At 49.4% G+C, this 27,855-nt stretch overlaps 1 protein-coding gene and 2 pseudogenes across 2 annotated transcripts; 2 read left to right on the plus strand and 1 right to left on the minus strand.

The window, feature by feature from the left end:
* Nucleotides 1-2,004: 2,004 nt before the first annotated feature.
* Nucleotides 2,005-5,223, minus strand: CLEC4G (C-type lectin domain family 4 member G). Of its 2 annotated transcripts, XM_045774334.2 has the most exons (9): nt 5,135-5,223; nt 4,708-4,809; nt 4,299-4,352; nt 4,048-4,110; nt 3,798-3,902; nt 3,388-3,477; nt 3,032-3,180; nt 2,800-2,915; nt 2,005-2,549 (listed from the first exon to the last, which is right to left on the minus strand). In XM_045774334.2, exons 1-9 carry the CDS (start codon nt 5,214-5,216, stop codon nt 2,411-2,413), a joined length of 900 nt encoding a protein of 299 aa, XP_045630290.2. In that variant the 5' UTR covers nt 5,217-5,223; the 3' UTR covers nt 2,005-2,410. The 2 variants fall into 2 exon arrangements, with proteins under 2 accessions (XP_045630290.2, XP_087723448.1); XM_087867322.1 differs by lacking the exon at nt 4,048-4,110.
* A 3,814-nt stretch (nt 5,224-9,037) lies between these two features.
* LOC123777668 (small ribosomal subunit protein uS14 pseudogene) lies at nt 9,038-9,208 on the plus strand (annotated as a pseudogene).
* A 6,222-nt stretch (nt 9,209-15,430) lies between these two features.
* On the plus strand, nt 15,431-20,420 carry LOC123777660 (large ribosomal subunit protein uL5-like; annotated as a pseudogene).
* Nucleotides 20,421-27,855: the final 7,435 nt, after the last annotated feature.

Raw genomic sequence — 27,855 nt, forward strand, 5'->3', positions numbered from 1 at the left:
GGGGCCCCTTGGACTGTACCTGAGTTATATAGGTTAGGGTGGGGGGGGGTCATGCCAGAAAGACCAACCAGGAGGGGTGGGACCTTCAACCACCTGACCTCCATGGAGGGGAGGCAGGGGGAGACGGAGTGCAATCTTGTGGCCACTGATTCCATTAATCACACCTTCAAAAGGAAATCCCATTAAAAACCCTGGACACTAATGCCCAGAGGAGTTTCCTGGTTGGTGAAAACATCACCGTGCCAGCAAGGGGACATGTCCTGTGTCCACGGGGACAGAACACGAAAGCTCTGTGTTTGGGACCCTCCTGGCCCTTGCCATATGGGTCTCTTCCTTTGGCTGGTGAGGATTTGTGTCCTTTATAATAAAACTGTAAGTACTGAACAGAGCTTTCCTGAGTCCTGTGAGTCATTCTAGTGAATTACAGAACCAGAGGCATTGTGAGATCTTCTGAATTTGTATCAGTTGGTCCAAAGTGTGGGTGGCCTAGGCACCCCCAAACTTGCAGCTCGTGTCTGCAGTGAGGACAGACACTCTTGTTAGGAGCTGTACCTTTAATCTGTGGGTGGCGTCTGCACTAACTCAGGGTGATTAGTGCCACAGTTGCGTTAGTATTACAGGGGATCATCCTGGATTATCTGGGTGGGCCTTAACTGCCATCACCAGCATCCTCATAAGAAGGGAGGCAGGGGGGATTTGACGCAGAAGAAGGCAATGTGATCAGGGAAGCAAGATACTGCCTTACTGATTTTGAAGATGGAAGAAGGGGCCATGAACCAAGGACGGTGAAGAATGAAGCTCTAGGAGCTAGAAAAGGCGAGGAAAGAGTTTCTCCCCTGGAGTTTCCAGAGGGAGCCTGGCCCTGGTGACACCTTGATTTTGGCCCAGGAAATCTAATTTGGGCTTCTGACTGGCAGAACTGTAGGCGAATGTGTGTGGTTTTTAAGCCACCAAGCCACCAAGGTCATTAGTTACAGCAGCTCCAGGAAACTCACACACCCCTCCAAGACTGATGAAATCCATCAGTCCGGCCAACAGTCCAGTAGGTATGTTATCCGTCCAGGACTCAGGTGGCTTCTGGGCCTGGTTAGTGCCTCAGTCTGGGTTGTAGTAATAGAACACCCAGAGAAGGATTGGGGTTCACTGGAAGGTCTCCCTTCGCCAGGTAGTCTGGGTAGTGTTCCCTCTTCTTTTGGCCTGCTTAGTCGCTGCTCTCACGGCTGGGAAGCCTGGGTGCTCCCAAAGGGCTCCCCAGAACTAAAGCTTGCTAGCCTGTCCTTCCCCTCAGTTGGACCTTTCTCCACTGGAAATTCTGGGAGAGCCCCCAGGTCTCCAAGATGGGAGCAGGAAACTTTGGGAGTGCAGGGTGAATTCAGATCAAAAGTCCCCAGCTGATAAAGCCAGGCTCAGTGCACCCTGCACCCCCCAAATGGGTTCAGCCATACTTCACACATCCCAACACCCTCTGCTTACAAATCCCATTGTTTCTCGAAAATTCCATCTTCTCTGGGATGTATTTCCTGATCGCTCCACCCAGTGGTCACAGAACCTAGCTGGCCAAGACAGAGGGACCTACTCCTCAGATCCAGGCAGCCCCTCTCTGCCCTGCCTCAGGACCTTGTCGCAGATGGTCAAATCTCCACGATGGGGTGACCATCTCCTCAAGGAGGGGCCACCCTTGCAGAATTCCAGCACAGTTCCTCCCCTGGAGTTGTAACGCTTCCAAATGTATCACGTGGCATTCGTGTATTCCTCCTTTGAGGCGCTGGTCACATTTTTTTCTGCGCCCAGCTAGATCAGAAGGGGTGGGGGGAGCACTGAGTCTGAATCATTCCTGTGTCCCTAGTGCCCTACAGCCGTCCTGGCCAAGTGCAGGGTACTCACTGACTTTTGGGGCATCACAGGGCCAGAAGATCACTTAGAGAGGTCAGGGTCACTCACAGGGCTAATATTAGGGTCTCTGGGATAAAACTTAGAACAGCTCACCAAAGCCACAAACCAAGATTCATTTCTCAAGCATTTATTGATGCTTCCTCCTAGGGCTGCGAAGACAGCTCCCAAAACCCGTATCTGTGAGGCCTCCCAGTTTGGGGGAAAATGCAAGAAAACCAACAGCTCCGTCCTTGATTTGGCTTGCTTTGGTTAGGGAGGTGGGTGGGGTCCGTGGTCTGGCCCAGGAGCCGGGATTTGGGTGGGGGTGGAGGCTAGGTTATGTCTGTGTGAGGGCTCGCGGTGAGGTTGGAGTGGAGGTCCCAGTGCCTGTGTTGGGTTGGGTGGGACGGTTCTCAGTAGTCATGGGTAGAGGGGAAAAAATTCGATGGCGGTGGGCGGCGCTAGGACGGTGAACAGCTCAAGCGATCGCCCTGGGGTGGGGGGAGGCGTGGGTAAGGTTTGCGGGCACTGGGCGGGGTCAGCAGCTGCGCCTCTTCTCACAGATCCAGTTGTCCCTCTCGTTGTCGCACGGTGCGTCGTTCCACATCCCTGTGCGTAGCATCATAGCGCAGTCCTCACGCCCCAGAGAGTCATTGGGCTCCCCCACGTTCCAGTGGCTGCAGTGGTTTGTCGGGGGTGTTTCTGGGAGTCAGGATGGGCCTGGCGTCCAGCCCTGAGGATCTACCCTTGGGTCTAACCTCAAATTAGTTGAGCATGCACCTGGGATATAACTTTCTAACTCCCGGAATTTAACCCTCAGCCAGGTCCTGGGGTCTGGCCTGCCCGTCCCAACCGAGTCCCTGAGATCTGGCCAAAGCACTTCCCGCAGGGGCTGACCTGTCCCTCTCCCCAAGTCCCTTCCCTCACCTGAAGCTGAGCGGGACTCCGTCTACCCACTGGTAGCCCTGTATCTTGCGCGCGCGGCGCACCGCCCTCAGGCCCAGCCAGTAACCTCGGCCTCGCGTGTTCCGACTCAGGAAGCCCTGCGCGGGAAAGGAGACCCAGCCAGCTGAGCCTGCCTAGCCCCTCTCCCCCGCCACGCCCCCTCAGGTGAATTCCACCTCCCGCCTCCTGCCCGGGACTGTTGGGGGCTGCGCACCTGCTCTTCCAGGTCCCCGACAATCACCAAGTGCGCGCCTGCACCCGCGCACTGACGCTGCGACTCCTCCCACGTGGCCCGCTCGACCGAGAAAAGGTAGCAGGAGCCCTGGAAGGGCAGCCAGGATGCGGGGCACTCCTCACAGGAGCCTGTGGGGTGGCGAGAGTCAAAGACGTGAACTGCTCCCTGGTAGAGCAGACGGAAAAAACTGGGGCGAGGTGGACCCCCGAGGTCTAGGGGCGGAGGCACAGAGAACAGGCCAAGGTCAAGGGGCAGGATAGGGCGGAGCAAGGAACCCCAAGGCCCACAGGTGGGGTCCACTTGTCCCCTCCCTCTTTCCCCTCTGTATTGCTCACTGTTCCCCAGTCGGATGGCCTCCAGAGCCCTGAACAGCTCACTGCGGATGTCCTCGCGGTCCCTGCCCGCTTTAGCCAAGCTCTGGGTCACTGTGAAGTCAAGGAAGTTCAGATTATAGTTCAGGTCAGGGTTAGGAATAGGCTCATGATTGGTTAAAAGTCAACATCCATGTCCATGGTCAGGATCATGGTCAAGAATGACATCACGGTCAAGGACTGTTCTAGCTGGTCGGGGCCAAGTTGCGGTTGGGGTTAGAAGTTGTAGTCAAGATCAGAGTCCAGCGGTCAGAGGTCAGGATCACAAGATAGGGTCGCGGTAACCCTAACCGGGATAGGTGTCAGTACGTGAATCAAGGGTCTAGTGACAGCCAGGATGAGGGATCAGGGTCGAGGCAACGTCCCGCTCTCACCGCGATCGCTCAGTTCTTTCAGGGCACTCTCTTGCTGGATCAGCTTCGCCTGCGCCTCGCCAAGCTCGGTGCGTGCCCTCTGCAGCAGCGCCTGTGTCCCCAAGCCTGGGAAGGAGAGGGGAAAGGGGAGGAGGACGGGCGCGGGATGTCAGTAACCCCCCCGTCGGGCCCCCACCTGCCACAAACCCCGCCCCCGCTCTCCTCCTCCAATCCCGGCCCCAGCCCCGCCCGCAGCACGCGAGAGTCTCACAGCAGCTATTGCAGGCTCGGACCTCCCGGTTCAAAGCACCCAGCGCCGCCGTCTGCTCCGAGGCTGGAAAGATCCCCACCCGCCCCGCAAACACTCCAGGTCACCAGCGGGGACTCGCAGGACACCCTTCCCCGCTTCGGGACCAGCCCCCGGGACCGAGGGGTCCCCACCGACCCACTACCCTGTCTCCAGGGTCCTAAACCCTCCGGCCCGCACACTCGGGGGCCTACGAGTAGCCGTTCTGCACGCACCGTTTGTCCTCAGCAGGTCTTGGTGGCCAAGCAGCGCCCCTCGCTCTATGGAGGCTGTGGAGAAAAGGCTCTTGCAGGTGGGGCCCGGGGACTCCGGAACTGTCCTCTCGCCCATGGGGTGCAGGGACCCCCGTCTTGGGACGCACGGAAGGGGCGGGCAGGCATACAGCGCACGCGATGTGCACACACCCAGGGGAGACAAACGGATGGGGACATGCACACACATTTATGCGCGCACAGACATACACATGCGGGTGCACACAGCCCAAAGACGGGCACAAACTCTGTTCACACGCGTTCACACTCAGACCCAGGCAGGGGTTGCGTCCTGAGACAGAGGGAGACAGAGGGAAGGTCTATGACCCCATGGTGGCTTAACACAACCTCCCCTCATTATGTGGTCACTCACCTTTAGAAACTAGGATGCTCAGAATGAGGGCCCACAGGACTGTGGCTACCACCAGAACCAGGCCCAGGAAGAGGAGTCTCTGTCCCCAGCGTCCCTGGTGCCCTGGGATAACACAGATGGACTCCTGGGTCCCTCCTGCACCAGGACCACCCTGGGTCTCTGGGCCCTGAGGACAGAGCCCTGGGCTCTTGGGTTCCTCCCAAGGAACTGAGATTCAGAGAGGTTAAGTAACTTGCTCATGGTCACACAAACTCTAAGTGGTAGAGTTAGAATTAGAATCCAGGTCCAGCTAGTTCTGGCGCCTGTGGTGTCTCTCCTGCACCCACTACTTGGACCCCCTCTTGGCTGTTCGCCTTACGTCTCCCAGCAAACCCCAAACCAATGACCAGAGAGACCCAAGCTGGTGAAGCAGTCCCATTGCTCATACCTCCAGGGACTTCCTCGAGCCCGCCGCCCCACTTGCTGTACCCGACAGTGTCCATGGTCAGCAGGCGCACAGCCCTGGGCATAGATATAAATGTAACCCCCTCCCAGTCCCGCCTACTCTTTTCCTTCCTTCCCATCTCCTTCCTCTCAGTTCCTAGTACTGGGACCCATAGACCAATCACAGGGCTGGGGCCTTTTTGGTCTCGGCCAGTTTAGGGGTAAGTATGAAGTGGGTTGGGGGAAATGGAGTCAGAGGTGAGGAGTAGAAGGGGGTTGAGCGGGGTAGAAGGAGTGGAGAGGGATGTGTATGTGCAGTTGCAGTTTCCCTAGCCAGGCAGCTGCAGCAACATCTCCAGACTGGTGCTGGGGGCTTCATTTTGGAGCTCACCTCCATCTCTTATAGGTCTAGGGCCAGACTTCCTCCTGAGAGGAATAGGCTGAACCCAGCCAAGTTCTGGCCCCTTCCAGGGGGTTCCTGAGAAAGCCCCCTCAGGCCTGGTCCTCCTGGGGCCAGCTCAGCTTCCCTCCTCAACTTCCCTGCAGGTTCCTGGAGGCTGAAGCTGACCCTGACCTTCATTCAATCCTTCTTAGCCAGAAGGGAGAACATAGACGTTTGTTGGGTGGTGGCCAGCTAAGCTTCTGGACTCTGTTATTGGGTGGGCGAGTGGGGGTGTATGTATGTAGCTTCAAGAAGCTTCGGTTTTTCTCCACTGTGCAAAGGGGGACAGTGACAGGTCCTCCCTCCAAAGGATGCTGAGATAAAGACATGAGGTTATGCACGCCAAACCCTGGCACCATCCCTGGGCACAAAACCCACTAAATGTTCATTCATTCTTTCACTGAATATTAGACAGCTACTGTGTGCCAGGCATCGATCTAGGAACTGGGTGTACATCAGTGCCCCAAAGAAGCAAATTCCTTCCTTCTCAGAGCACACATTCTAGGTGGGGGTAGAGAGAGACAGACAAATAAATAATGAATATAATGAAAAAGTAAGTTGTATAGTGTAGTGGTTCTCAACCGGGGGTGATTATGTCCCCTGGGGGACATTGGGCAGTGTCTGGAGACATTTGTGGTTATCGCATTTTGGGTGGGTAGGTGCTACTGACATCAAGGGGGTGGAGACCAGGGACACTGCTAAACATCCCTTAACACACAGGACAGCCCCCCACAGCGAGGAATGACCTGCCCCCAGTGTCAATAATGCTGAGGGTGAGAACCCTAATGTCATATATTAACAAGTCATAAGTGCCATGAGAAAAAAAATGGAAGGAAAAGTCAAGCAAGAAAAAAAAAGGCTTGGGGGACTGGGGCTGGGGCAGTGGCTGGTGGGTGGGCCTCACTAAGAAGGACAAATATTACTATTTTTTCCCAAATCCTCTCAACAACCCTCAGAAATAACAAACATTATCCACCTTTTATTTAAAAAGTTTATTCAATGGGGGCACCTGGGTGGCTCAGTCTGTTAGGCGTCTGCCTTCAGCTCGGGTCATGATCCCAGTGTCCTGTGATCAAGCCCCACGTCAGGCTCCCTGCTCAGCAGGGAGTCTGCTTCTCTCTCTAACTCTGCTCCCCTGCTCCTGCTCTCTCTCTCTAATAAGTAAATAAAATCTTTAAAAACAATTTATTCAATGCCTAGTTTCCACCTTGTTCCAGAAAGAAATGAGAGAGACAGACATGATAAAAGAAGATGAAAAGACAGAGGATGGCCTGGGTGGCTCAGTCGGTTAAGCTTTTGCCTTTCGCTCAGGTCATGATCCTGGGGTCCTGGGATTGAGCCCTGTATCAAGCCCCCTGTTCAGCAGGGAATCTGCTTATCTCTCTCCTCTGCTCTTCCCCGACTCATGCTCTCTCTTTCTCAAATAAATAAAATCTTTCAGAGGAATCTCTACAACAGATGTGTAGACCAAGTTCCCATTGAATTTTCCATAAATACAGTAGCAATTTTCTACCACTGGGCCAAGGTAGACAGCTTCATGGTCAGGTGTGGTTTTAGGGAAAGCAAGCTTGCCTTAACTCAAAGTGAGTGGCCGTCCCTACTGTTGGGGTGCTCTTAGCATGTTTCTGGAAGCAGTGAGTTTGAGACCACAAAGAGAAGCTGGCTGAGTGAGGGTGGAGCCACGGGCTTCAGTGGGTACCTGGGAGGGGTCTGTCCCTGGCACTCGCTCTCTCTAAATGAGAATCCTGAGCCGAGAGGAAATCATTTAAGTACAGCGGGAGAAACTATGCCTCATGTGGAATCAGGACATGTAAAATGTCACCAGTGAGCCAGATGATAACCTCAGGCAAATCATTTACTCTCTTGGTACCCCATTTCTCCATCTTTAGCATCAACAGGTGATAAAGCTTTTGTTACCCAATTCATTATGTATGTCGAAGACAGCTGTGAATGTACTGTGACATATTTAATTTACATACAAGTACAGGATATTATTTAATGTAATGGAGTCGACATTTACTAAAGACATTGGCGTGGTCCTGTATGACTGGACCAGCGTGGAACACCAGTTGGGGCTAGCCACGGGCTTCAGTGGATACTGGGAGGCATCTATCCCTGGCAGTCACACACACACACCCCCTGCAGGAATTTTCAATGACAGACACAAAGGTTTCCTTTAGAAATGATCTTGGTCCTGTTCACAGAAAACAGGCGTCTAAGACCCCATGGTTTTAAGTCAAGAGATTGTGATTTTTTTTTATGATTTTATTTGAGAGGGAGAGAGAGAGAATGAGTGGGGCAGGGAGGAGCAGGTGGAGAGGGAGCAGCAGACTCCCCACTGAGCAGGGAGCCTGATGAGGGGATCGATCCTAGGACCCTGGGATCATGACCCAAGCTGAAGTCAGACACTCAACCAACTGAGCCACCCAGGTGTCCCTAAACTGTATGTATTTAAAGGGTACAGTCTGATGAGTTTTGACTAACCCATGAAACCACCACAATCTGGATGGTGAATGCAACCATCACCACACAAAGTTTCCTGTGTCAATTGGTAAGCCTCCCTCGTTATCCCCCAGCTACCACTGATCTGCTTTTTGTCTTTAGATTGGTTTGCATTTTCTAGAATTTTGTATAAATAGCACCATACAGCATGTAGCCTCTTGAGACCGGCTCCGTTCGCTCAGCATAATTATCTTGAGATTCATCCATGTCGTTGCATGAACACTTCATTCCTTCCTACTGCTGGGTAAAATTTGGTTGCATGGATATGCCAGTTAGATTATATATTCACATGCTGGTGGACATTTGGGCTGTTTCCAGCTACAGGCTATCATGAATAAAACTGCTGTGAACTTTTGTGAGCAAGTATTTTCGTGCATATATGCTCTCATTTCTCTTGGTTCTATACCTAGGACCGGATGATTGCATTATATGGTAGGTTTCGTTTTTTAAGAAACTGCCAAACTATCTTCCGAAATGACTGAGCCATTTTTCATTCCCACCAGCCATGAATCAGAGTTCCGTTTCTTCCCACATTCTTTTTTTTTTTAAGATTTTTAAAATTTATTTGACAGAGAGAGAGACAGCCAGCGAGAGAGGGAACACAAGCGGGGGGAGTGGGAGAGGAAGAAGCAGGCTTCCAGTGGAGCAGGGAGCCCGATGTGGGGCTCGATCCCAGGACTCTGGGATCACGCCCTGAGCCGAAGGCAGATGCTTAACGACTGAGCCACCCAGGTGCCCCTCTTCCCACATTCTTGTCAGCACGTGGCATGGTCAGTCTTTTTAATTTGGCCATTCTCTTATTTGCATAGTGTGATTTTTAACCGGCTCTCCCTTGATGACCAATGATGTGGAGCATCTTTTCATATGCTTCCTTGCACCTATTTTCTTTGGTGAGCTCTCTCTTCTTCGGATCTTTTGCTCATTTAGAGAAATGGGCTGCCTTGTTCCATGTGAGAGAGCGAGATGGGTCACCAGCAGCTCTCCTGGAGCCATCCAAGGAAGTGTGGCCAGGGTTGTCATTCTTGCTGTGTCTGCTCAAACCGGCACCATCTGATCTGGAAATACGGCCTCATTATGTGCTGCCAGTGTCTCCGTCAGTGTGTAAAGGATACAGGCTTCACTAAATTGGATTAAGTGAACTTCTTTCCAAGAGACCTACCTTAACTGCGAATATCCGAGATAACTACCTTCATGTTAACTCATTGTACATAAAATAAAACACTTCAGGGGCGCCTGGGTGGCTCAGTTGTTAAGCGTCTGCCTTAGGCTCAGGGCGTGATCCCAGCGTTCTGGGATCGAGCCCCGCATCAGGCTCCTCTGCTGGGAGCCTACTTCTTCCTCTCCCAGTCCCCCTGCTTGTGTTCCCTCTCTCACTGGCTGTCTCTCTCTCTCTCTGTCAAATAAATAAATAAATAAAATCTTTAAAAAAAACCCCACTTCAATTATGAGTGTTTTTAAAAAATGGGTTGCTTTTTTTCTTATTGTTTTGAGAGTTATTTATATATTCTGGTAACAAATCTTTTATCAGATATGTGGCTTTCCAATCTTTACTCCTAGTCTGTGGTTTTTTCTTTCATTCTCTTACCAATGTCTTTCGAAGAGCAAAGTTTTGTATTTCCCAATTTATCCACTTTTCTTTCATGGATTTTGCTTTTGGTGTTCTATCTAGGAAATCTTTGCCCAATTCAAAATTTTCCCCTATGTTTTTCCAAGAAATTTTATAGTATTGGGTTTTACACTTAGGTCTTTGATACCGTTTGAGTTAATTTTGTAAAAGGTGTGAGATGGTGTCATTGAGGTTCATTGGGGGGGGTGTGTGGCATATTAGTTTGAAACACAAACTAGAGGCAACTCAAACTCTTAAAAGGTATAGCCGAGTGGTAAAGAGCAAGGCTCTGGAGGAAAAAAAAAAAAAAAAAAAGCCTGGGGTTGATTCTTGGCTGTGTCGCTTTAAGCCTTGAGTTCCTCCTCTACAGAATGGAAATAGTAAAGGGTTGTCAGTGCCCTGTCCACATTCCTTTGGCATTCACCTCTCTTATTGTAAACTCCCGGAACTCTTGGCCTGAGGGGTTTTTTTGCTCTCACCCAAGTGGAGGGCAGGCTAGCTGTGGGTTAGGGTAACTCTGAGTCAGGTGTTCCACTGTCTCCCAGAGGTGCCCAGGGCACTGAGCTCCAGTTGTCCACAGCAGTGCTCATGAGCACCCTGACCTGACTCTTTCTCCTCCCTGGTCCGTTTCCTTAGTTTCCTCTTGGGGCCTCTAGAATCACCTCCCACGTCAACTACAAAATTTCAAAGTCCTAAGCTCTGCTTCTGGGATCGTCCAAAGACTCTTAGTCCGTGTCAGGAGATCAGCAGAGTAACACGTACAGCCTGGCAGGGATCCGTAAGAGGCAGCTGTTCTTGTCGTTGACATGCTCATCTTCACTCCTCGTTGCCAACCAAAGTCAACTGGAACCCCTGGTAAATGAAATTATCCATGTTCAGGGACAGAGTCTGTCGGAAAAGATTTAAGAATTGTGGATTTGTAACTCGTTTTCCTGGGAGGTAACCTAAAAAGATGCTTATCGACATGATGATAACGCTAGATTGCTTCTACGAGATGGGCAGGAACCTGAAGCTCGGAGAGGACACGTGGCTCTCTGAATCCCCCCAGCCAGGAAGCGGTGGTGCTCTGATCCAAGGTCATGTAGCTCCCGCTACAGCTACTCTTCTCTCAGTTACCGTGAGAGACTGAAAAATCCTGGCCACAAATTCCTCTCTCTTGGCTACACCGGTGTCTCCGGACTTGACCGTTCTTTCTCCCAACCGGAGGTGGAGTCTATTCTCAATCCCGCGGGAATGTGCATTGATCCCGTGACTTGCTTTAACCAATCAACACATAGCAGCAATTCCACGTGACTTACCAGCCTTGGCCCCAGCATGCCTTGCGGCTTCTGCCTTTATGCTCCTGGGATGCTGCCGGCTGCTGGCTTAGAGAACTTGGCTTAGTTTTGTGCGGATGACAGGCCATCGAGGACGGGAAAGCCGTCCAGCCGGCCTCCAGCACCAGAGCTCCTCTTGGCCCTTTCTGCTGTTTTCCATGCGACTCCAACAACCCAGCTGATTCATAGCAAGGCCAGGAAAGGAACCACAGCAGTCAACCCACGGAATTGGGAAAAATTACAGATTGCTGTGTTTTAAGCCACCGATTTGTGGGATAGCTTGTTATGGTACAACAGATAACTGAAACAGCCTTCAACCTTGACAACCGCACCCTTGGGCCCCAGGCGGACGCAGCAGTTGTGATGGAGTCTGGGATGAGCCGGGAGGGGGTCCGCTTTCCCCAGGCATCCCGGGAGGGCACCCGGTGTGTCAGAGAACGTTTCCCGACCAAGGACAGGCAGCTCTTTTTACTTCCAGCATCAGCATTCTTGGAAGTGTGACTCTCCAGCGTCTCAGCCCCCAATCAGGGCTCAACACAACCATCTGGCCTTCGATCCCACAGCTTCCCCAGTGCTGGGGCTTCCCTGCGCCAACCGCTTCCTCGCGGAACCTGGATGGTGGATTTCTCGTGGATTTCTCTGGGGTATGTTTACTTGAGTGGCCACATCCTCCTTCCCGTGCCTTCTGGGACACCTCATATAGTTCATGAGCTACTCAATGTCAAGCACTTTTCTAGGCACTGGAGGTTCAGCAAGGTACAAAATTGGCAACAAGATTTGATTTTGTGGAGATTGCAATCGCGTGGAAGGGAAGACAATAAATAAATGAACAAATATGCACCAGGTCTTATCATGTCAGAGTGATAAATATATACGTTGTACTGTGCTGTCCCCTCAGGGATAATACAGAGGAGGGAGATGTGATTTGGGGCAGCTATTTTGGGTAGGATGGTCAGGAAAGGCCTTTCTGAAAAAGCACCATTTCTTTGGAAAACAGTTTGGCAGTTCCTCCAACAGTTCAACTTAGAATGACCACATGACCCAGCAGTTCCACTCCTAGGTATCTACCTAAGAGAATTGAAAAGGTATCCACACAAAAACTTGACCATGAATGTTCACAGCAGCATGATTCCTAATAGCCCAAAAGTGGAACTGAGCCAAATGTCCACTAACTGGTGAATGGATAAATAAAATGTGGTATATCCATTCAATGGAATATTATTCGGCCACAAAAAGGAACGGAGCCCTGCGGTGCCTGTGTGACTCAGTCGATTAAGCCTCTGACTCTTGATTCTGGCTCAGTTCAGAATCTCAGGGGAGATCGGGCTCCATGCTCAGCGCAGAGTCTGCTTGTCCCTCTCGCTCTGTTCTTCCTTGTGCTCTCTCTCTCTCGAATAAATAAAATCTTTAAAAAAAAAGAAAGAAAAAGAATGAAACACTGATATGTGCTGGAATGTGGGTGAAACTCAAAACACGGTGCTAAATGAAAGAAGCCAGAGACAAAAGGCCTCAGATTGTATAACCGCCTTTATAGGAAATGTCCAGAATAGGCAGATCTATCAAGGCCTGAAACTAGGTTTGCGGTTGCCAGGGGCTGGGAGTCATGGGAGAAACTGGTGATGGTTAGGAGTACAGGGTTTCTCTTCGGGATTATGAAATGTTCTTTTTTTTTTTTTAAGATTTTATTTATTTATTTGAGAGAGAATGAGAGAGAGAGCACAAGAGGGGGGAGGGTCAGAGGGAGAAGCAGGCTCCCTGCAGGGAGCCCTGATGTGGGACTTGGTCTTGGAACTCCAGGATTATGACCTGAGTCAAAGACGGATGCTTAACCCACGGAGCCACCCAGGCCCCCTTATGAAATGTTCTTACATTGGTTGTGATGATGGATACACATCGTGTGACTATAACAAAAACCATTGAATGGTAAGGGTGAATTGTCTGGTATGTGAACTGTATTTCAGTAAACCCAGAAAGGAAGGGAGGGAGGGGAAACATTTAAGCGGAGAGCTAAATGAAGCAAGGGAATAGCCCTGAACATACTGGAAGAAGCACATGCCAGCCAGAGGGAACTGTGTGGAGATGGGAACATTCTGGCTTGTAAGGAAAATGTGGCTAATGTGTGGTGAGCAAGGATAAACTCACAGAGTTACTCTCGCTGATTTCACAAACATCCATTTAATGACTCCTAGGTGCCAGACATGGTCCTGGGAGCTGTGAATATAGTGAAGAACATGAAACCGAAATCTTAGCTCTCACAGAAGTCAGACATTAAACTGAGAATTCCAGTCACCACGTTCCTAGAATGAAATGTTCCATAAATTCATTTCTTTTTCTAATTAGTGGCTTTTTTTTTTTTTAAGTAGGCTGCACACCCAGCATGGAGCCTAGTGTGGGGCTTGAACTCACACTCTTTTTTTTTTTAAGATTTTATTTATTTATTTGACAGAGAGAGAGAGAGAGAATGGGAGAGCGCACAAGCAGGGGGAGTGGGAGAAGCAGGCTCCCCTAGCCAAGCAGGGAGCTCAATGCGGGGCTCGATCCCAGGACCCTGGGATCATGACACGAGCCAAAGGCAGACACTTAACCTTCTGAGCCACCCAGGTGCCCCTTGAACCCACACTCTTGAGATCAAGACCTGAGCTGAGATCAAGAGTTGGACACTGAACTGACTGAGCCACCCAGGTGCCTGTAATTAGTGGCTTTCTCCCTTTATTTATGAGCAGGCATCTCAGATTATCTCTCTTTTCTCTTGAATTGTCCAAGAATCTTTAGGAGCCCTAAAAACCAAATGTTGGAGGAGAGGGAACGGAAAGGCTTCCTGCCCCAAACGGAAACTGGGTCTTATCTGTCCCCTCCTGCAGTTCCTCCTCCAAACATACGGTGGCGCTACAGAAGACTGGTGCCCACGGTCTGACCAGCGAATGAAAGAGACAGCCTTCTGGGTCCAGATACCCACAGACCAATGCTGTGTTTCTTTGCAGGGAGAAGATTCTATTCCTTCCATGGGCATGTGGCCTGATACCCCCCCCCCCCATCCCTGGTACTCATGCTCTTAGGTCTCCCACACAGCAGCTCCTCATTAATTCATTTAACAGAGATTTGAGTATCTACTGTGTGCCAGGCTCTGTTGAAGGTGCTGGCAACGTGGATAAGATAGCCAATCCCTGCCTGGGTGGGTCTAAACCTAAATATTTGAAAAGCAAAACTTTGCGGAAAAAACCCAGGTGGGAAGGTTTCCTTAGTCAAAATATCAAGAAGACAAACAACAGGGGCACCTGGCTGGCTCAGTCGGTGGAGCTTGTGACTCTTGATCTCAGGGTCGTGAGTTCAAGCCCCACGCTGGGCATGGAGCCTATTTAAAAAAAAAAAAAAGACAACAAAAGAAGGATCAATAAATTAAGCTGCATTTTACAAAATTCTGTTTTTATTTGGGTCACACTTTGTTAAGAAGCTGTTTCTCCCAGTTCTTTGGTTTTATGGCCATACAGGCACACATTCTGTTTTCCTTACGATTACTCTCATTGCTGCTCTATTTTACTGTGTCTTCTTTCTCCTTCCAGGCTTATCTCAGGTATATCCTGTTCGCTAGTCCTTTTCTCAAATGTGGGTTTTATTTATTCTTTCTGCTATTTTTGGTTTAAAGACATGGTATTGTTTACCAATTGGGAGTCGAACTGCCTGTGTGGAAACCCCAGCTCTCCCATTCCCGAGCTGTCTAATCTTAGGAGGAGCCTCCCAAGTCCCGGTTCCCAGTCTGCAATATTAGTTCCTATCTCCCTGTATCTTGTAAGCTTGTATCTCACTGTATCAAGTGCTTGTATCTCACTGTTACAAGCTTCTGTGCATTAATATGTTAAAAAGCACTTAAAATTTGCTTAAAACAGCTCAACTCACTGTTGCTAATTTTTTCCCCTTCAATTATTTCACCCTTCATTTAAAAAAAAAGTCTCCACTCCTCTCCGCTTTTGTCTTATTTTTAAAAATATTTTCTTTTTTAAAAAGATTTTATTTTTAAGTAATCTCTACACCCCATGTGGGGCTCAAACCTGAGCTGAAATCAACAGTCAGACACTTAAACCGACTGCACCACCCAGGGGCCCCCAATGTTTGTTTTCAAAAACTAATTTATTAAGAAGTGAAATCCTTAAGTCCTTCATGTTCAGTCTCCTGTTCTCCTCCTCTCTTTTTTCCCCCTTTGTTAAAAAAAGTCTTTGAACTACTTGGACTGTTTCTCATTGAGTTTCGTTGTGGCTTCAGATTCTGTTTCTCCTGAAATTTTGAGTGTCTGTTGTATGCTGATTCACTCTTCCGGTTTGCTTTCCTGTAAATTGGTTGTATCCTTCATCTTTTTCTAGAAAGTGGTCTGTCTTTTCTTATTAATTTACAGAAGTTCTCTGTGTATTACCAAGAACAGAGGCAGGTGTCCCCCAGCTGATGGCTAGTCTTTCCATTTTCCTTACCGTGGTTTTCATGGCTCATCACTAAGTAATACTTGATGGCTACACAACTCTGAAACGAACTAGTGTCTAGGGGCTCCCAGGGGTCTCAGTTGCTTAAGCATCTGCCTTCGGCTCAGGTCATGATCTCAGGGTCCTAGGATCGAGTCCCGCATCAGCTGCTCAGCTGGGAGTCTGCTTCTCCCTCTCCCTCTGTGCTCTCCCTCTCTCTCTCTCTCAAATAAATAAATAAAATTAAAAAAAAAAGATCTAGTGTCTAGATCTCAGTAGCCTAGGGTCTCAAGAAGCAGCACTTGAGACCCATAGTGCCACGACATTAATGTGAATCTCACACAACCACACCAAGTACGTATATTTAAGAACGTGTGTCATGCACATCAGAGTAGATGCCTGTGGTGCAAGAGGGGGAGAAGTCAGACCTTAAAAGTCAGCAGGGCTCAGAGGACAATTCAGGGCTGAGGAATGTTATTTCTCAAATAATGGGAGGGTCCTGCTCCTCTTCCTAGAAGTCCCCTTGTCCCGAGACACAAGACGCATCTTGCGTTCCTCATCAGAAACGGAGCCTACGTCAACACACACACGGCTGACTTAGCAGCAGGATCTTACTGTGGGCCAGAACTTTCTGGGAGGGCACGCCCTCCTGCTGGGGCTCTTCAGGACAGCAGTACTCAGGAGGGGCGTGGGCTCAGTGGGAGGAAGCAGAAAAAAAAAAAAGCCACAAGGATTGCACAACCTCATCAGAATCTGTTCTTGGGAAAGGACGTAGGTGGCATTGATTCATCAGCCCCTTATGGAGGCAGAAACAGTGAGTGCGTTTGGGGGCGCAGAGGTGGTTTTCTGGAAGTGGTAGCATTGGATGTGGGCATGGAGGACTCGTCCGTTGTTGATAGAAAAAGGAAGGGTCTGCCAGGCAGAGGGCACAGCCAAGGCAAAGGCAAAGAGACAGGAAGGTGGGTCTCTTATATATGCCTGTACCTGAAGATGCCTTGGAGAGCCAGGGGAAGCTGTCCAGCCCTGTCCCAGGCCCAGAATTCACTGCCAGGGGAATTAAAAGGGAACAGAGGTTCGTGGCACGAGCATGGCCACAGACCTTTCATCAGTAGTCCTAGCCCAGAACAGAGAAGGAGAGACCCATTTCGGGGGGGGGGGGGTGGAACATGTGACCAGGGATTTGAAAACAATGTAACGAAAATAGAAACAGAAGGAAAGCTACCAAACTCATTCTATGAGGCCAATATTACCTTGATCCCCAAACCAGGCAAAGACCCCCTCAAAAAGGAGAATTACAGACCGATTTCCCTAATGAATATGGACGCCAAAATCCTCAACAAGATACTTGCTAATAGAATCCAACAGTTCATTAAAAGGATTATCCACCACGATCAAGTGGGATTCATACCTGGGATGCAAGCGTGGTTCAATATTCGCAAACCAATCAGCGTGATACATCATATCAACAAGAAAAGACTCAAGAACCATATGATCCTCTCAATCGATGCCGAAAAAGCATTTGACAAAATACAGCATCCTTTCCTGATTAAAACCCTTCAGAGTGTAGGAATAGAAGGTACATTTCTCAATCTCATAAAAGCCATCTATGAAAAGCCTACTGCAAATATTATTCTCAATGGGGAAAAGCTGGAAGCCTTTCCCTTAAGATCAGGAACACGACAAGGATGCCCACTCTCGCCACTATTATTCAACATAGTACTAGAAGTCCTTGCAACAGCAATCAGACAACAAAAAGGGATCAAAGGTATTCAAATCGGCAAAGAAGAAGTCAAAATGTCTCTCTTCGCAGACGACATGATACTCTATATGGAAAACCCAAAAGAAGCCACTCCCAAACTATTAGAAGTTATAGAGCAATTCAGTAACGTGGCGGGATACAAAATCAATGCTCAGAAATCAGTTGCATTTCTGTACACGAATAACGAGAACGAAGAAAGAGAAATCAGGGAATCCATCCCATTTACAATAGCACCAAAAACCATACGTTACCTTGGAATTAACTTAACCAGAGACGTAAAGGACCTTTATTCTAGAAACTATAAATCACTCTTAAAAGACATTGAGGAAGACATAAAAAGATGGAAAGATATTCCATGCTCATGGATCGGAAGAATTAACATAGTTAAAATGTCCATGCTACCCAGAGCAATCTACACTTTCAATGCTATCCCGATCAAAATACCGAGAACGTTTTTCAAAGAACTGGAACAAATAGTCCTTAAATTTGTATGGAACCAGAAAAGACCCTGAATCTCCAAGGAACTGTTGAAAAGGAAAAACAAAGCTGGGAGCATCACAATGCCGGATTTCGAGCTGTACTACAAAGCTGTGATCACAAAGACAGCATGGTACTGGCACAAAAACAGACACATAGACCAATGGAACAGAATAGAGAGCCCAGAAATGGACCCTCAGCTCTTTGGGCAACTAATATTTGATAAAGCAGGAAAAAACATCCGGTGGGAAAAAGACAGTCTCTTCAATAAATGGTGCTGGGAAAATTGGACAGCTACATGCAAAAGAATGAAACTTGACCACTATCTCACACCATACACAAAAATAAACTCCAAATGGATGAAAGACCTCGATGTGAGACAGGAATCCATCAAAATTCTAGAGGAGAACATAGGCAGCAACCTCTACGACATCGGCCAAAGCAACCTTTTTCATGACACATCCCCAAAGGCAAGAGAAACAAAAGATAAAATGAATTTATGGGACTTCATCAAGATTAAAAGTTTCTGCACATCCAAGGAAACAGTCAGAAAAACTAAGAGGCAGCCCACGGAATGGGAGAATATATTTGCAAATGACACTACAGATAAAGGACTGGTATCCAAGATCTACAAAGAACTTCTCAAACTCAATACACGAGAAACAAATAAACAAATTAAAAAATGGGCAGAAGATATGAACAGACACTTTTCCAATGAAGACATACAAATGGCTAACAGACACATGAAAAAATGTTCAAAATCATTAGCCATCAAGGAAATTCAAATCAAAACCACACTGAGATACCACCTTATGCCAGTTAGAATGGCAAAAATAGACAAGGCAAGAAACAACAATTGTTGGAGAGGATGTGGAGAAAGGGGATCCCTCCTACATTGTTGGTGGGAATGCAAGTTGGTACAGCCACTCTGGAAAACCGTGTGGAGGTCCCTTAAAAAGTTAAAAATTGAGCTACCCTATGATCCAGCCATTGCACTACTGGGTGTTTACCCCAAAGATACAGACGTAGTGAAGAGAAGGACCATATGCACCCCAATGTTCATAGCAGCAGTGTCCACAATAGCTAAATCGTGGAAGGAGCCGAGATGCCCTGCAACAGATGACTGGATTAAGAAGTTGTGGTCCATATATACAATGGAATATTACTCAGCCATCAGAAAGAATGAGTTCTCAACATTTGCTACAACAAGGACGGCACTGGAGGAGATAATGCTTAGTGAAATAAGTCAAGCAGAGAAAGACAACTATCATATGATTTCTCTCATCTATGGAACATAAGAACTAGAATGATCAGTAGGGGAAGAAAGGGATAAAGAAAGGGGGGGTAATCAGAAGGGGGAATGAAACATGAGAGACTATGGACTATGAGAAACAAACTGAGGGCTACAGAGGGGAGGGGGGTGGGGGAATGGGATAGACCGGTGATGGGTAGTAAGGAGGGCACATATTGCATGGTGCACTGGGTGTTATACACAACTAATGAATCATCGAGCCTTACATCGAAAACCGGGGATGTACTGTATGGTGACTAACATAATATAATAAAAAATCATTATTAAAAAAAAAAAAGAAAAAAGAAAACAATGTAACGGTCTAGGAAGCAGAGGGGATATGAAGACCACAGGAGGCATCTGACTCAGCCTAGAGCATCTGGGAGGGCTTTCTGGAGGAGGTGATGCCTGGGGGAATCAGAACTATTCTGGAGGAGATGGGTGTATGAGAGAGATAGTAGTATATGCAAAGTTTGGGAGTGGGACTCTTGGAGAGGCTGAGACTAACTCAACACCAGTAGTCCAGGGCTGGAGTGTCAGCTGGGGCCAGGTCACACAAGGACTTGAAAAGCAGGGACAAGGGGTTTGGGCTAGTGTGGGAAGAAGGCAGAAGTCACAGGATTCAGCTCCAAGGCTAAGATCACTCTGTGGTTTTGATTCTCTCCAGGGACGGGAGGCTCGCTACCCATCAGGGAACCTAGCTCGGTGCAAAGGGTATGTTATGCATTGGTTGCTGCTGTTAGTTTGGGCTTGGCTTTTTTATTGTGGAAAAAAAATTAAGCACACACAAAGGTATGCAGAAAAATAAAAAACATGGAAACCCACATGATTTCCTCTCAGCTTTACAAAGTTTTGACTTCTTTACATATTTCAGATCCTCTTAAAAGGAAATAAATTGTACTTTCTCTTCCTGTTCTCCACCACGGGGGATCAAGGTGAAAAGGAGAACCCCATGGGGGAACTTCGCGTCTATAAGCTCTTCCTCAACATCTGTGTGGGGGAAAGCGGAGACAGACTGACCCGGGACAGCCGAGGTGCTGGAGCAGCGCCGAGGCCAGCCCCCCGTGTACCCCCAGCCCTAGATGCACCATCAGATCGTTTGGCAGCAGGAGAGATGAAACAGTGGCCACCCACTGCACAGTCCGTGGGGCCAAGGCAGAAGGAATCCCGGACAGAGGTCTAAAGCTGGGGGAGTACGAGTTGAGAAAAAATAGCTTCTCCCATACTGGAAACTTTGGTTTCGGGATCCAGGAGCACATGGATCTGGGGATCAGCTGTGATGCAAGCATGGGTCTATGTGCAGCCTGGACTACTGTGCAGTGCTGACCAGGCCGGGCTTCTGCATCAGACAAGATCGGGCCGCACGGGGGCCAGACACGGAATCGGCAAAGAGGAGGCCAAGCACTGGTTCCATAGAAGTACAATGGGCTCATCGTCCCCGGCAAATAAATTCCTGTGTCTATCCAAAAAGCCAATATAAACTTTTCAGTGGGGAAAAAAAAAAGTTGTAACTGACAATCCTGTGTAGCTTCTTAGGTCTTATTTCTCTCTTTCCTTCCCCGGGGCAACTGCCCTCTCAAACTTGGTGCTTACTGTGTTAGAACAACTTTACGGAGGTATTTAGACAATGTGTTGGGTGGTTTTACTCGTCTGGAAGCTTTATAGGAATGGTACCACCTGTTCTGTCTCCTTCCACAATGTATTTTTTGCCTCCTCCACACTACAAGAGGTATCTATTCAACCCTCATTCTTCATTAAAAAAAAAAAAAGGGCAAACACAAGAAAACAAATGCTTGGTAAACAAAGAACAGGATAAAACTTCCTTAATTTGATAAGCAGCAATTTCTGGAACCCACAGAACTGTCTTCCTTAAGAGTGAATTCTGAGAACTATTTTTTACAAAGTCAAGAACAAAATAAAGATGCCCCTCTCGCACTAAGAAAATAAAAATAAATAAGACCTATAAATATTGGAAAGGAAGACTCAAGGTTGACAGTATTTTGCAGCCATGATTATTTATTGAGAAAGTCCTAGGGATTTAACTTCTGGACTCACTAAAGGGCGAAGCAAGATTGATCTATGAAGGGAGTGGGTGGGTGGCTCAGTCGGTTATGCGTCTGCCTTTGGCTCAGGTCACGGCCCCAGGGATTCAGGAGTCCCGGGATTGATCCCTGTGTTGGGCTCCCTGCTCAGCGGGGTGTCTGTTTCTCCCTCTCCCTCTGCCCCTCCCCCTGTCCATGTTCCCTCTCTCTCAAATAAATAAATAAATAAATATTTAAAAAATTTAAAATTAAAAAAAATAAAAAAGGAACAAGAGGAAACATATCCTCTTCCCAAGATAAGAAAAACTCTTGGGGCGCCTGGGGGGCTCAGTCGTTAAGCGTCTGCCTTCGGCTCAGGGCCTGATCCTAGGGTCCTGGGATTGAGCCCCGCATCGGGTTCCCTGCTCCACTAGGAGCCTGCTTCTTCCTCTCCCACTCCCCCTGCTTGTGTTCCCTCTCCCGCTGGCTGTCTCTCTCTCTGTCAAATAAATAAATAAAATCTTAAAAAAAAAAAAAAGAAAAACTCTTGAACATTAGTTCTTCCCAAATTAATTTATAAATTCAATATCACCTTAATAAAAATCCTAAATAGATTTTTGACAGAGTTGTGTTATTGTGGTAAAATACACACATGACGTAAAATTCACCATCGTAACCATCTCTGCGTGCACAACTGAGCAGCATGAAGCACACTCACGCCGTCGTGCAACCACCCCTACCCTCTGTCTCCAGACTTTTCCATCTCCCCACACGGAGACTCTGTCCCAGGAAGCACGGACTCCCCACCCCCTGCTCCAGCCCTGGCTCCCACCATCTCCTCTCTATCTGTGTGGACGGGACTCCTCTAGGGACCTCACAGAAGTGGAACCCTAAATACATTGTTCTAGGTTTTTCTTTTTTTTCAAATTCTTTATTTTGAAATAATTTTAGATTTACAGACAAATTACAATGATAGTACAGGGAGTTCTGTCTACCCTTTACTCAACTTCCTCTCATGTTAACATCTGACATTACCGTCACACGCTTGCCAAAAAGAGGAAAGGAATATTGGTGGAATATTATTAGTGAAACAATCGGCTTCAGTTATAGTTCACGTTTTCCCACTGATGTCCTTTTTCTGTCGCCGGATGGCATCCGGGATCCCACATGCCATTTAGGCGTCGTGTTAGCTTCCCAGGACTGTTGTGACAAAGGACCACAGATGGGGCGGCCTGCACTCCAGAAATGTATTGTCTCATGGCTCGGGAGGCTGACAGTCGGAGATCAAGCTGTCGGCCGACTTAGCTCCTTCCGAGGTGTGTCTCCTGGGCGTGTGGACACCATGTCCTCCCCCCCGCCCCGCAGTGTCCTCACAGGGTCGTCCCTCTGTGCACGTCTGTGTCCTCCCTTCGTCTTCTTACAAGGCCACCAGACCACCCTAATGACCTCATTTTAACTTAAGCACCTCTATAAAGATTATCTCCAAATTCAGTCACATTCTGAGGTCCTGGGGGTTAGGACTCCAACATACGAATTAGGTGGGGGGGGGGATACAATTCAACTATCAGGTCTCCTCAATGTCCCCCAAATTCTGGCAGATTCCTGGTCATTCCTCATCTTTCACGCTCTTGATGGTTGTAAAGAGTAACTGTCAGGCAGTGTTTGGGGTTTTCAGCTGTTTTCTTTTAAAGATTTATTTATTCGTTTGAGAGAGAGAGACAGGGAGAGCGAGCAGGGGGAGGAGCACAGGGAGAGGGAGAAGCAGACTCCCCGCTGAGTTGGGAGCCTAACGCTGGGCTTGATCCCAGGACCCTGAGATCACAACCTGAGCCGAAATCAAGAGTTGGATGCTTAGCTGACTGAGCCACCCAGGAGCCCCTCTGCTGTTTGCTTATGATTAAGGTTAAGGTGATGGGTTTGAAGAGAAAATTACCACAAAGGAGAAATGCTCTTCTCACATCACATTGGAGAGGAGGGCACGTCGGGTGCGCGTGACCATTGCTGGCAACATGGTGAAGGTCAACCTTGGTCAACCAAGGTCAAGTCCCTCTGCCGTAGAGTCACCATCTCTCCCTTTCCATACTCTGTTCCTTGCATTTTTTTCATTTTTTTTTTAAAGATTTTATTTCTCCATTTGACAGAGAGAGAGACAGCCAGCGAGAGAGGGAACACAAGCAGGGGGAGTGGGAGAGGAAGAAGCAGGCTCCCAGCGGAGGAGCCTGATGTGGGGCTCGATCCCATAACACCGGGATCACGCCCTGAGCCCAAGGCAGACGCTTAACGACTGCACCACCCAGGCGCCCCCATACGGAATAGTTTCACTGCCCCCAAAATCCTCTGTGCTTTGCCTATTCACTCATATGTGGAATTTAAGAAACAAAACAGATGAACACGGGGGAAGGGAAAACAAGAGAGAGAGGGAAGCAAACCATAAGAGACTCTCTCTCTCTTTTTTTTTTTTAAACGTAAGCTCCATGCCCAGTGTGGAGCCCAAGGAGGGGCCTGAACTCACAACCCTGAGATCAAGACCTGAAGTGAGATCAAGAGTCAAAGGCTTAACCGACGAAGCCATTCAGGTGCCCCCATAAGAGACTCTTGCTGATAGAGAACAAACTGAGGGCTGCTGGAGGGGAGGAGGGTGCGGGATGGGCTGGAGGGGTGATGGGCATTAAGGAGGGCGCTTGTGATGAGCACTGGGTGTTGTATGTAAATGATGAATCACTAAACTCTACCCCTGAAACCAATTTTACCGTATGTGTTAACTAACTAGAATGTAAATAAAAACTTGAAATAAAACAGGGCCACACAAACAAAACAGAACAAAACAGATTTTTAAGCATTTTATTGAAGGGTCATCAAACAGACATCAAAGCCAGGCTTGCCAAGCGAATTACCTGAGTTATAATACGTTCCAACCAGGGAGGGTAACACTCTGGGATCCAAGGATGGGGACGGACGAAGCTTCCGTTTTCACTGTACGGATGGATACGTTTTGGTTCCGTGTGCATGAATTGCTTATTCAAAACCATTTAAACATTAAAAATTCAAAGCCATAGTAATGTAAAAAAAATCATCTTAAGAAGAATAACAAAGAACACTTTGATAGAGCAAAGCAATGCCCGGAAGATGTCAGAACATATTGTAAACTCACCTTGGTTTCCCCAGAAGCAGAGACTGAGACAAGGATTTGGATCTAAGTGGTTTATCTGGGAGAAGCGCCTGGTGAGGCGTGGGAAGGTGGGGCAGGGAAAGGAGGAGGCCAGTACGGGGTGGGCACTGATGAGGAGGGGGCTTACACGGGCAACTGGGGCTGAAGCCCATTAGGGGCCTCTGGGAGATGATCCAGAACACGCCTCCCAGTGATCCTGACAGTTGCACGTTGGGTGTCCTCGGAAGCTGACCCAGGAATACAGCACGAAGGTTGTTGATTGTGATACTGTGATTTATCACAAGAAATACATGTGTGGGGGTGCCTGGGTGGCACAGCGGTTAAGCGTCTGCCTTCGGCTCAGGGCGTGATCCCAGCGTTCTGGGATCAAGCCCCACATCAGGCTCTTCTGCTATGAGCCTGCTTCTTCCTATCCCACTCCCCCTGCTTGTGTTCCCTCTCTCGCTGGCTGTCTCTATCTCTGTCGAATAAATAAATAAAATCTTTAAAAAAAAAAAAGAAATACATGTATGGCACAGAGCTCCTAAAACCCCCCTGGAATTTCCAAGAGATGAGAGCGATAAAGGCGTCTTATGCTAATGAGGTGACCTTTGGAAAGCCCTCAGGTCGCCTAAGGTGGAGGTCGTCCAGGTTGCCAGGGGAGTCAAACATGCGATGAAAAGGTTGAAACTGTCATTCCCAGCCCCAGACATCTGAGGAGGGGAGAAGGGCTGCCGGTTGAATCAGTCGCCAATGGCCAATGATCTAATCAATCACAATGGACTGATGAACTGAGTCTGTAGTGAAGCCGTCCTAAAACCCCAAAAGGACAGTGTTCTGAGAGCTTCTGGGTTGGTGAGCACCTGGAGGGGCTGGGGGAGGGGTGCCGGGAGAGCATGGAAGCCCCCTGACCCTTCCCCGTACCCTGCCCCACACACCCCTTCCATCCAGCTGTTGCTGAGCTGTACCCTTTTAAATAAACCGGTGATCTAACAAACCTCGGATCTATGGTCTATAGCCAGTCGGTCGAAGCGCAGCAGGCATCCCAGACTCGAGGCTGGGGTTGGAAGTGGGGGGGCAGTCCTGCAGGACCAGACCCTTAACCTGTGGGCTCTGGCACTGACTCCGGGTAGGACACCCCGCCGGTGTCAGAGGATGGCTTGAATGTGTGAGAACCCCCCGCTACGTCGGAATTGGGTGCGGACTCATTTTAACCATGAGGGAGCACCCTTGGGGCCACATCTGTGGAAGGGAGCGGAAGTGTGTATTATATTTTGACACCAGGCAGTTCTCCGACACCCTCTACCAGCTGCAAGTGGGGTGCCCAGGCCACCCACACTTCTGCCTGGCTGACTCCAAATTTGGGGGTTCCCAAAACCCCTTCTCGGGTTTAGGTCCTTTGTTATAATGGCTCACGGAGCTCAGAAGAACACTTTGTTTACATTCGGAACTGGGGACAAAGACCAGATGTCTTTTTTTATTATACCACAGGAAGGAAGCAGAAATGCACAGAGGGAGAAGTTGAGCCAAGCAGGTCTGACAACAGCCTCGGCTGACCCCACCCACAGGAGCTCTGAAACCAGAACGGGCCCCACGTTGAGCCAACATGGCCAGACTTCGGTCCCCCTGCAGCAAGATGAGCCACGCCATGAAGGGGCGTGACTGAGCATGGCAGCTCTCTGCAGCTGAGTCTATCCCCGGACGGGGTGAGAGCTGATGCCAGTCTGCCAACAAACCTCCAAGCTGTTGGGGCCGCATGTCTTTCCTTGAATGGGCATCTGGGTGGTCCACCCGCAGGGTCTACCATGTCACCAAGGGAGGAGGGAGCTGGGGTACCCATGCACCAACTCCTAGCTGTCATTTCTCAATGGCCTTCATTCCCTGGTCCTTCCAGCCTTCGGGATGAGCTCCAGCAACCAGAGAAGGCCCTCCATCAAGGGTGCGGGTAATGGCAGGTGGACGTTGAGCAGAAGGAAGGTGTGCAAGGATGTGATAAAGCTCCAGGGGACGTGGCAGTTACACAAAGCCATCCAAACTGTGACCCTGGCAAGGAAGAGGGAGTAGATCAATGGAACACACGAGCCCTGATGGTATCCCATACCTGGTCACTTCATTAAGCTCCAAAGAGCAACGTGCCCAGAACTCCAACCTCTGAGCCAAGGGAAACCTCTTGCCATCACAAGAAGGACAGAACTGAACCCACTGGGAATGAGGAATCTGATGGGGAAGAGTCCCGGAGCTTTGTCAAGACCTCCACACCAGCAGACGGGGGGAAGGAACCTTGGTGTAAACATGGGTGACGTTCTGCAGACCTAACACAGGTGGGGTTGGGGCTACAGGGGTCAAGAACAGAGACATTTGGAGTCACCCCTAAGTTCCCCAGTCTTCCCACCCACAGCTGTCTGGTTCTCCTTCGTTCCAATACTTCACGAAGCCGCAAAGCCCGTCTGGGACACGAGTCCACGTCCCTGGCCCGCCGTGTCCATCGCGTGTATAGCTTCCGTTAACTTGATGCTTTCTCACCTGTCCTGCACACACGTGTTCCGGACAACTCGATGACGTGCCTGAGTCACCTTGTGGGGGCCTCCTGCCTCCCTTGTGCCCCTCCAGTTCTGGGAGGAGTCCTCTGCCCAGGGGTATGCTTTTCAAATACACACCAACCAGTCCAGAGCCCACACCCCCAGCTACCTCCCTTCTCAGGCTCCCACACTCAGGGCTACCGTCCTCCTGCCCCAGTCACCCCAGGGCCAGGTACCAGACAGTGAGAGATGGCTGAAATTATTCACCCCAGCCAAGCCTGAGCCTGCGTACCCTGCCTTGCCTGTTCCTCCCTGGGAAAACCCCAGTAAAGGCTCCTGCCCACAGTCCCCTGCCAGCTGCCTCCTGAGAGGCCCTGGTGCTTCCCGGTGTAACCCCTGTGATGTGTGGCACATGCCTCTCTGGGGATCGACGACTATAACAAACCATCTTTTCGATGCCAGTCTGATCTATTGGCCTTACTACGCGCCAGAAATTCTATTAAAGACTATATTTTAAAGCATTCACCTGGACTGCAAGCTCTTCTCGCAGCTCTGATGGTGGAATTTGGGGCACCTGCCAACTTATCCGAACGCGGGTATGTCAACACCACATTCCTCAACTCGGGAAAGAGCCCAGACTCTTCAGCCTAAGGGCCAGGGAGTGGGGGGGAGGATCCCCCAGGTGGAGCTCAGGTAGGGGTTGCAGAGCCCCACCCCCACCTGATAGAGCGGTTCCTTCTGCCAAGACTCACCTGGGCTGCAGGGGTGACCCGTCCTCCCGGAGCCTTGGATCTTCGAGGTCCGCGTCTGAGAGCCCCCTGCAGGTGACGCGGTTTCTCTTGGAAGTGTGCAGCTGTAGGACGTTCTGGTGGATGTAGGGAAGTCAGAAGGGGGCTCAGCATCTCCCCAGTCTCTCGGCAGGAAGCTCTTCTTTCAGTGCGACCTTAGACCTTAACCCCCTGGGTGGCGCAGTCGTTAAGCGTCTGCCTTCGGCTCAGGGCGTGATCCCGGCGTTGTGGGATCGAGCCCCACATCGAGCCCCACATCGAGCCCCACATCGAGCCCCACATCGAGCCCCACATCGAGCCCCACATCGAGCCCCACATCGAGCCCCACATCGGGCTCCTCCGCTATGAGCCTGCTTCTTCCTCTCCCACTCCCCCTGCTTGTGTTCCCTCTCTTGCTGGCTGTCTCTA

The sequence above is a fragment of the Ursus americanus genome, chromosome 14 (genome assembly GCF_024610735.1).
Source record: "Ursus americanus isolate L20-20 chromosome 14, mUrsAme1.1.p, whole genome shotgun sequence".
Lineage (NCBI taxonomy): Eukaryota > Metazoa > Chordata > Mammalia > Carnivora > Ursidae > Ursus > Ursus americanus.

Coding starts and splice junctions, on each gene's coding strand:
- CLEC4G (XM_045774334.2), bottom strand. CDS start 5,216: ATGCCCAGGGCTGTGCGCCTGCTGACCATGGACACTGTCGGGTACAGC. Junction 4,810..5,134: donor GCTCGAGGAAGTCCCTGGAG/GTATGAGCAATG, acceptor GTGTTATCCCAG/GGCACCAGGGACGCTGGGGA. Junction 3,903..4,047: donor CCGAGCCTGCAATAGCTGCT/GTGAGACTCTCG, acceptor TCTCCTTCCCAG/GCTTGGGGACACAGGCGCTG.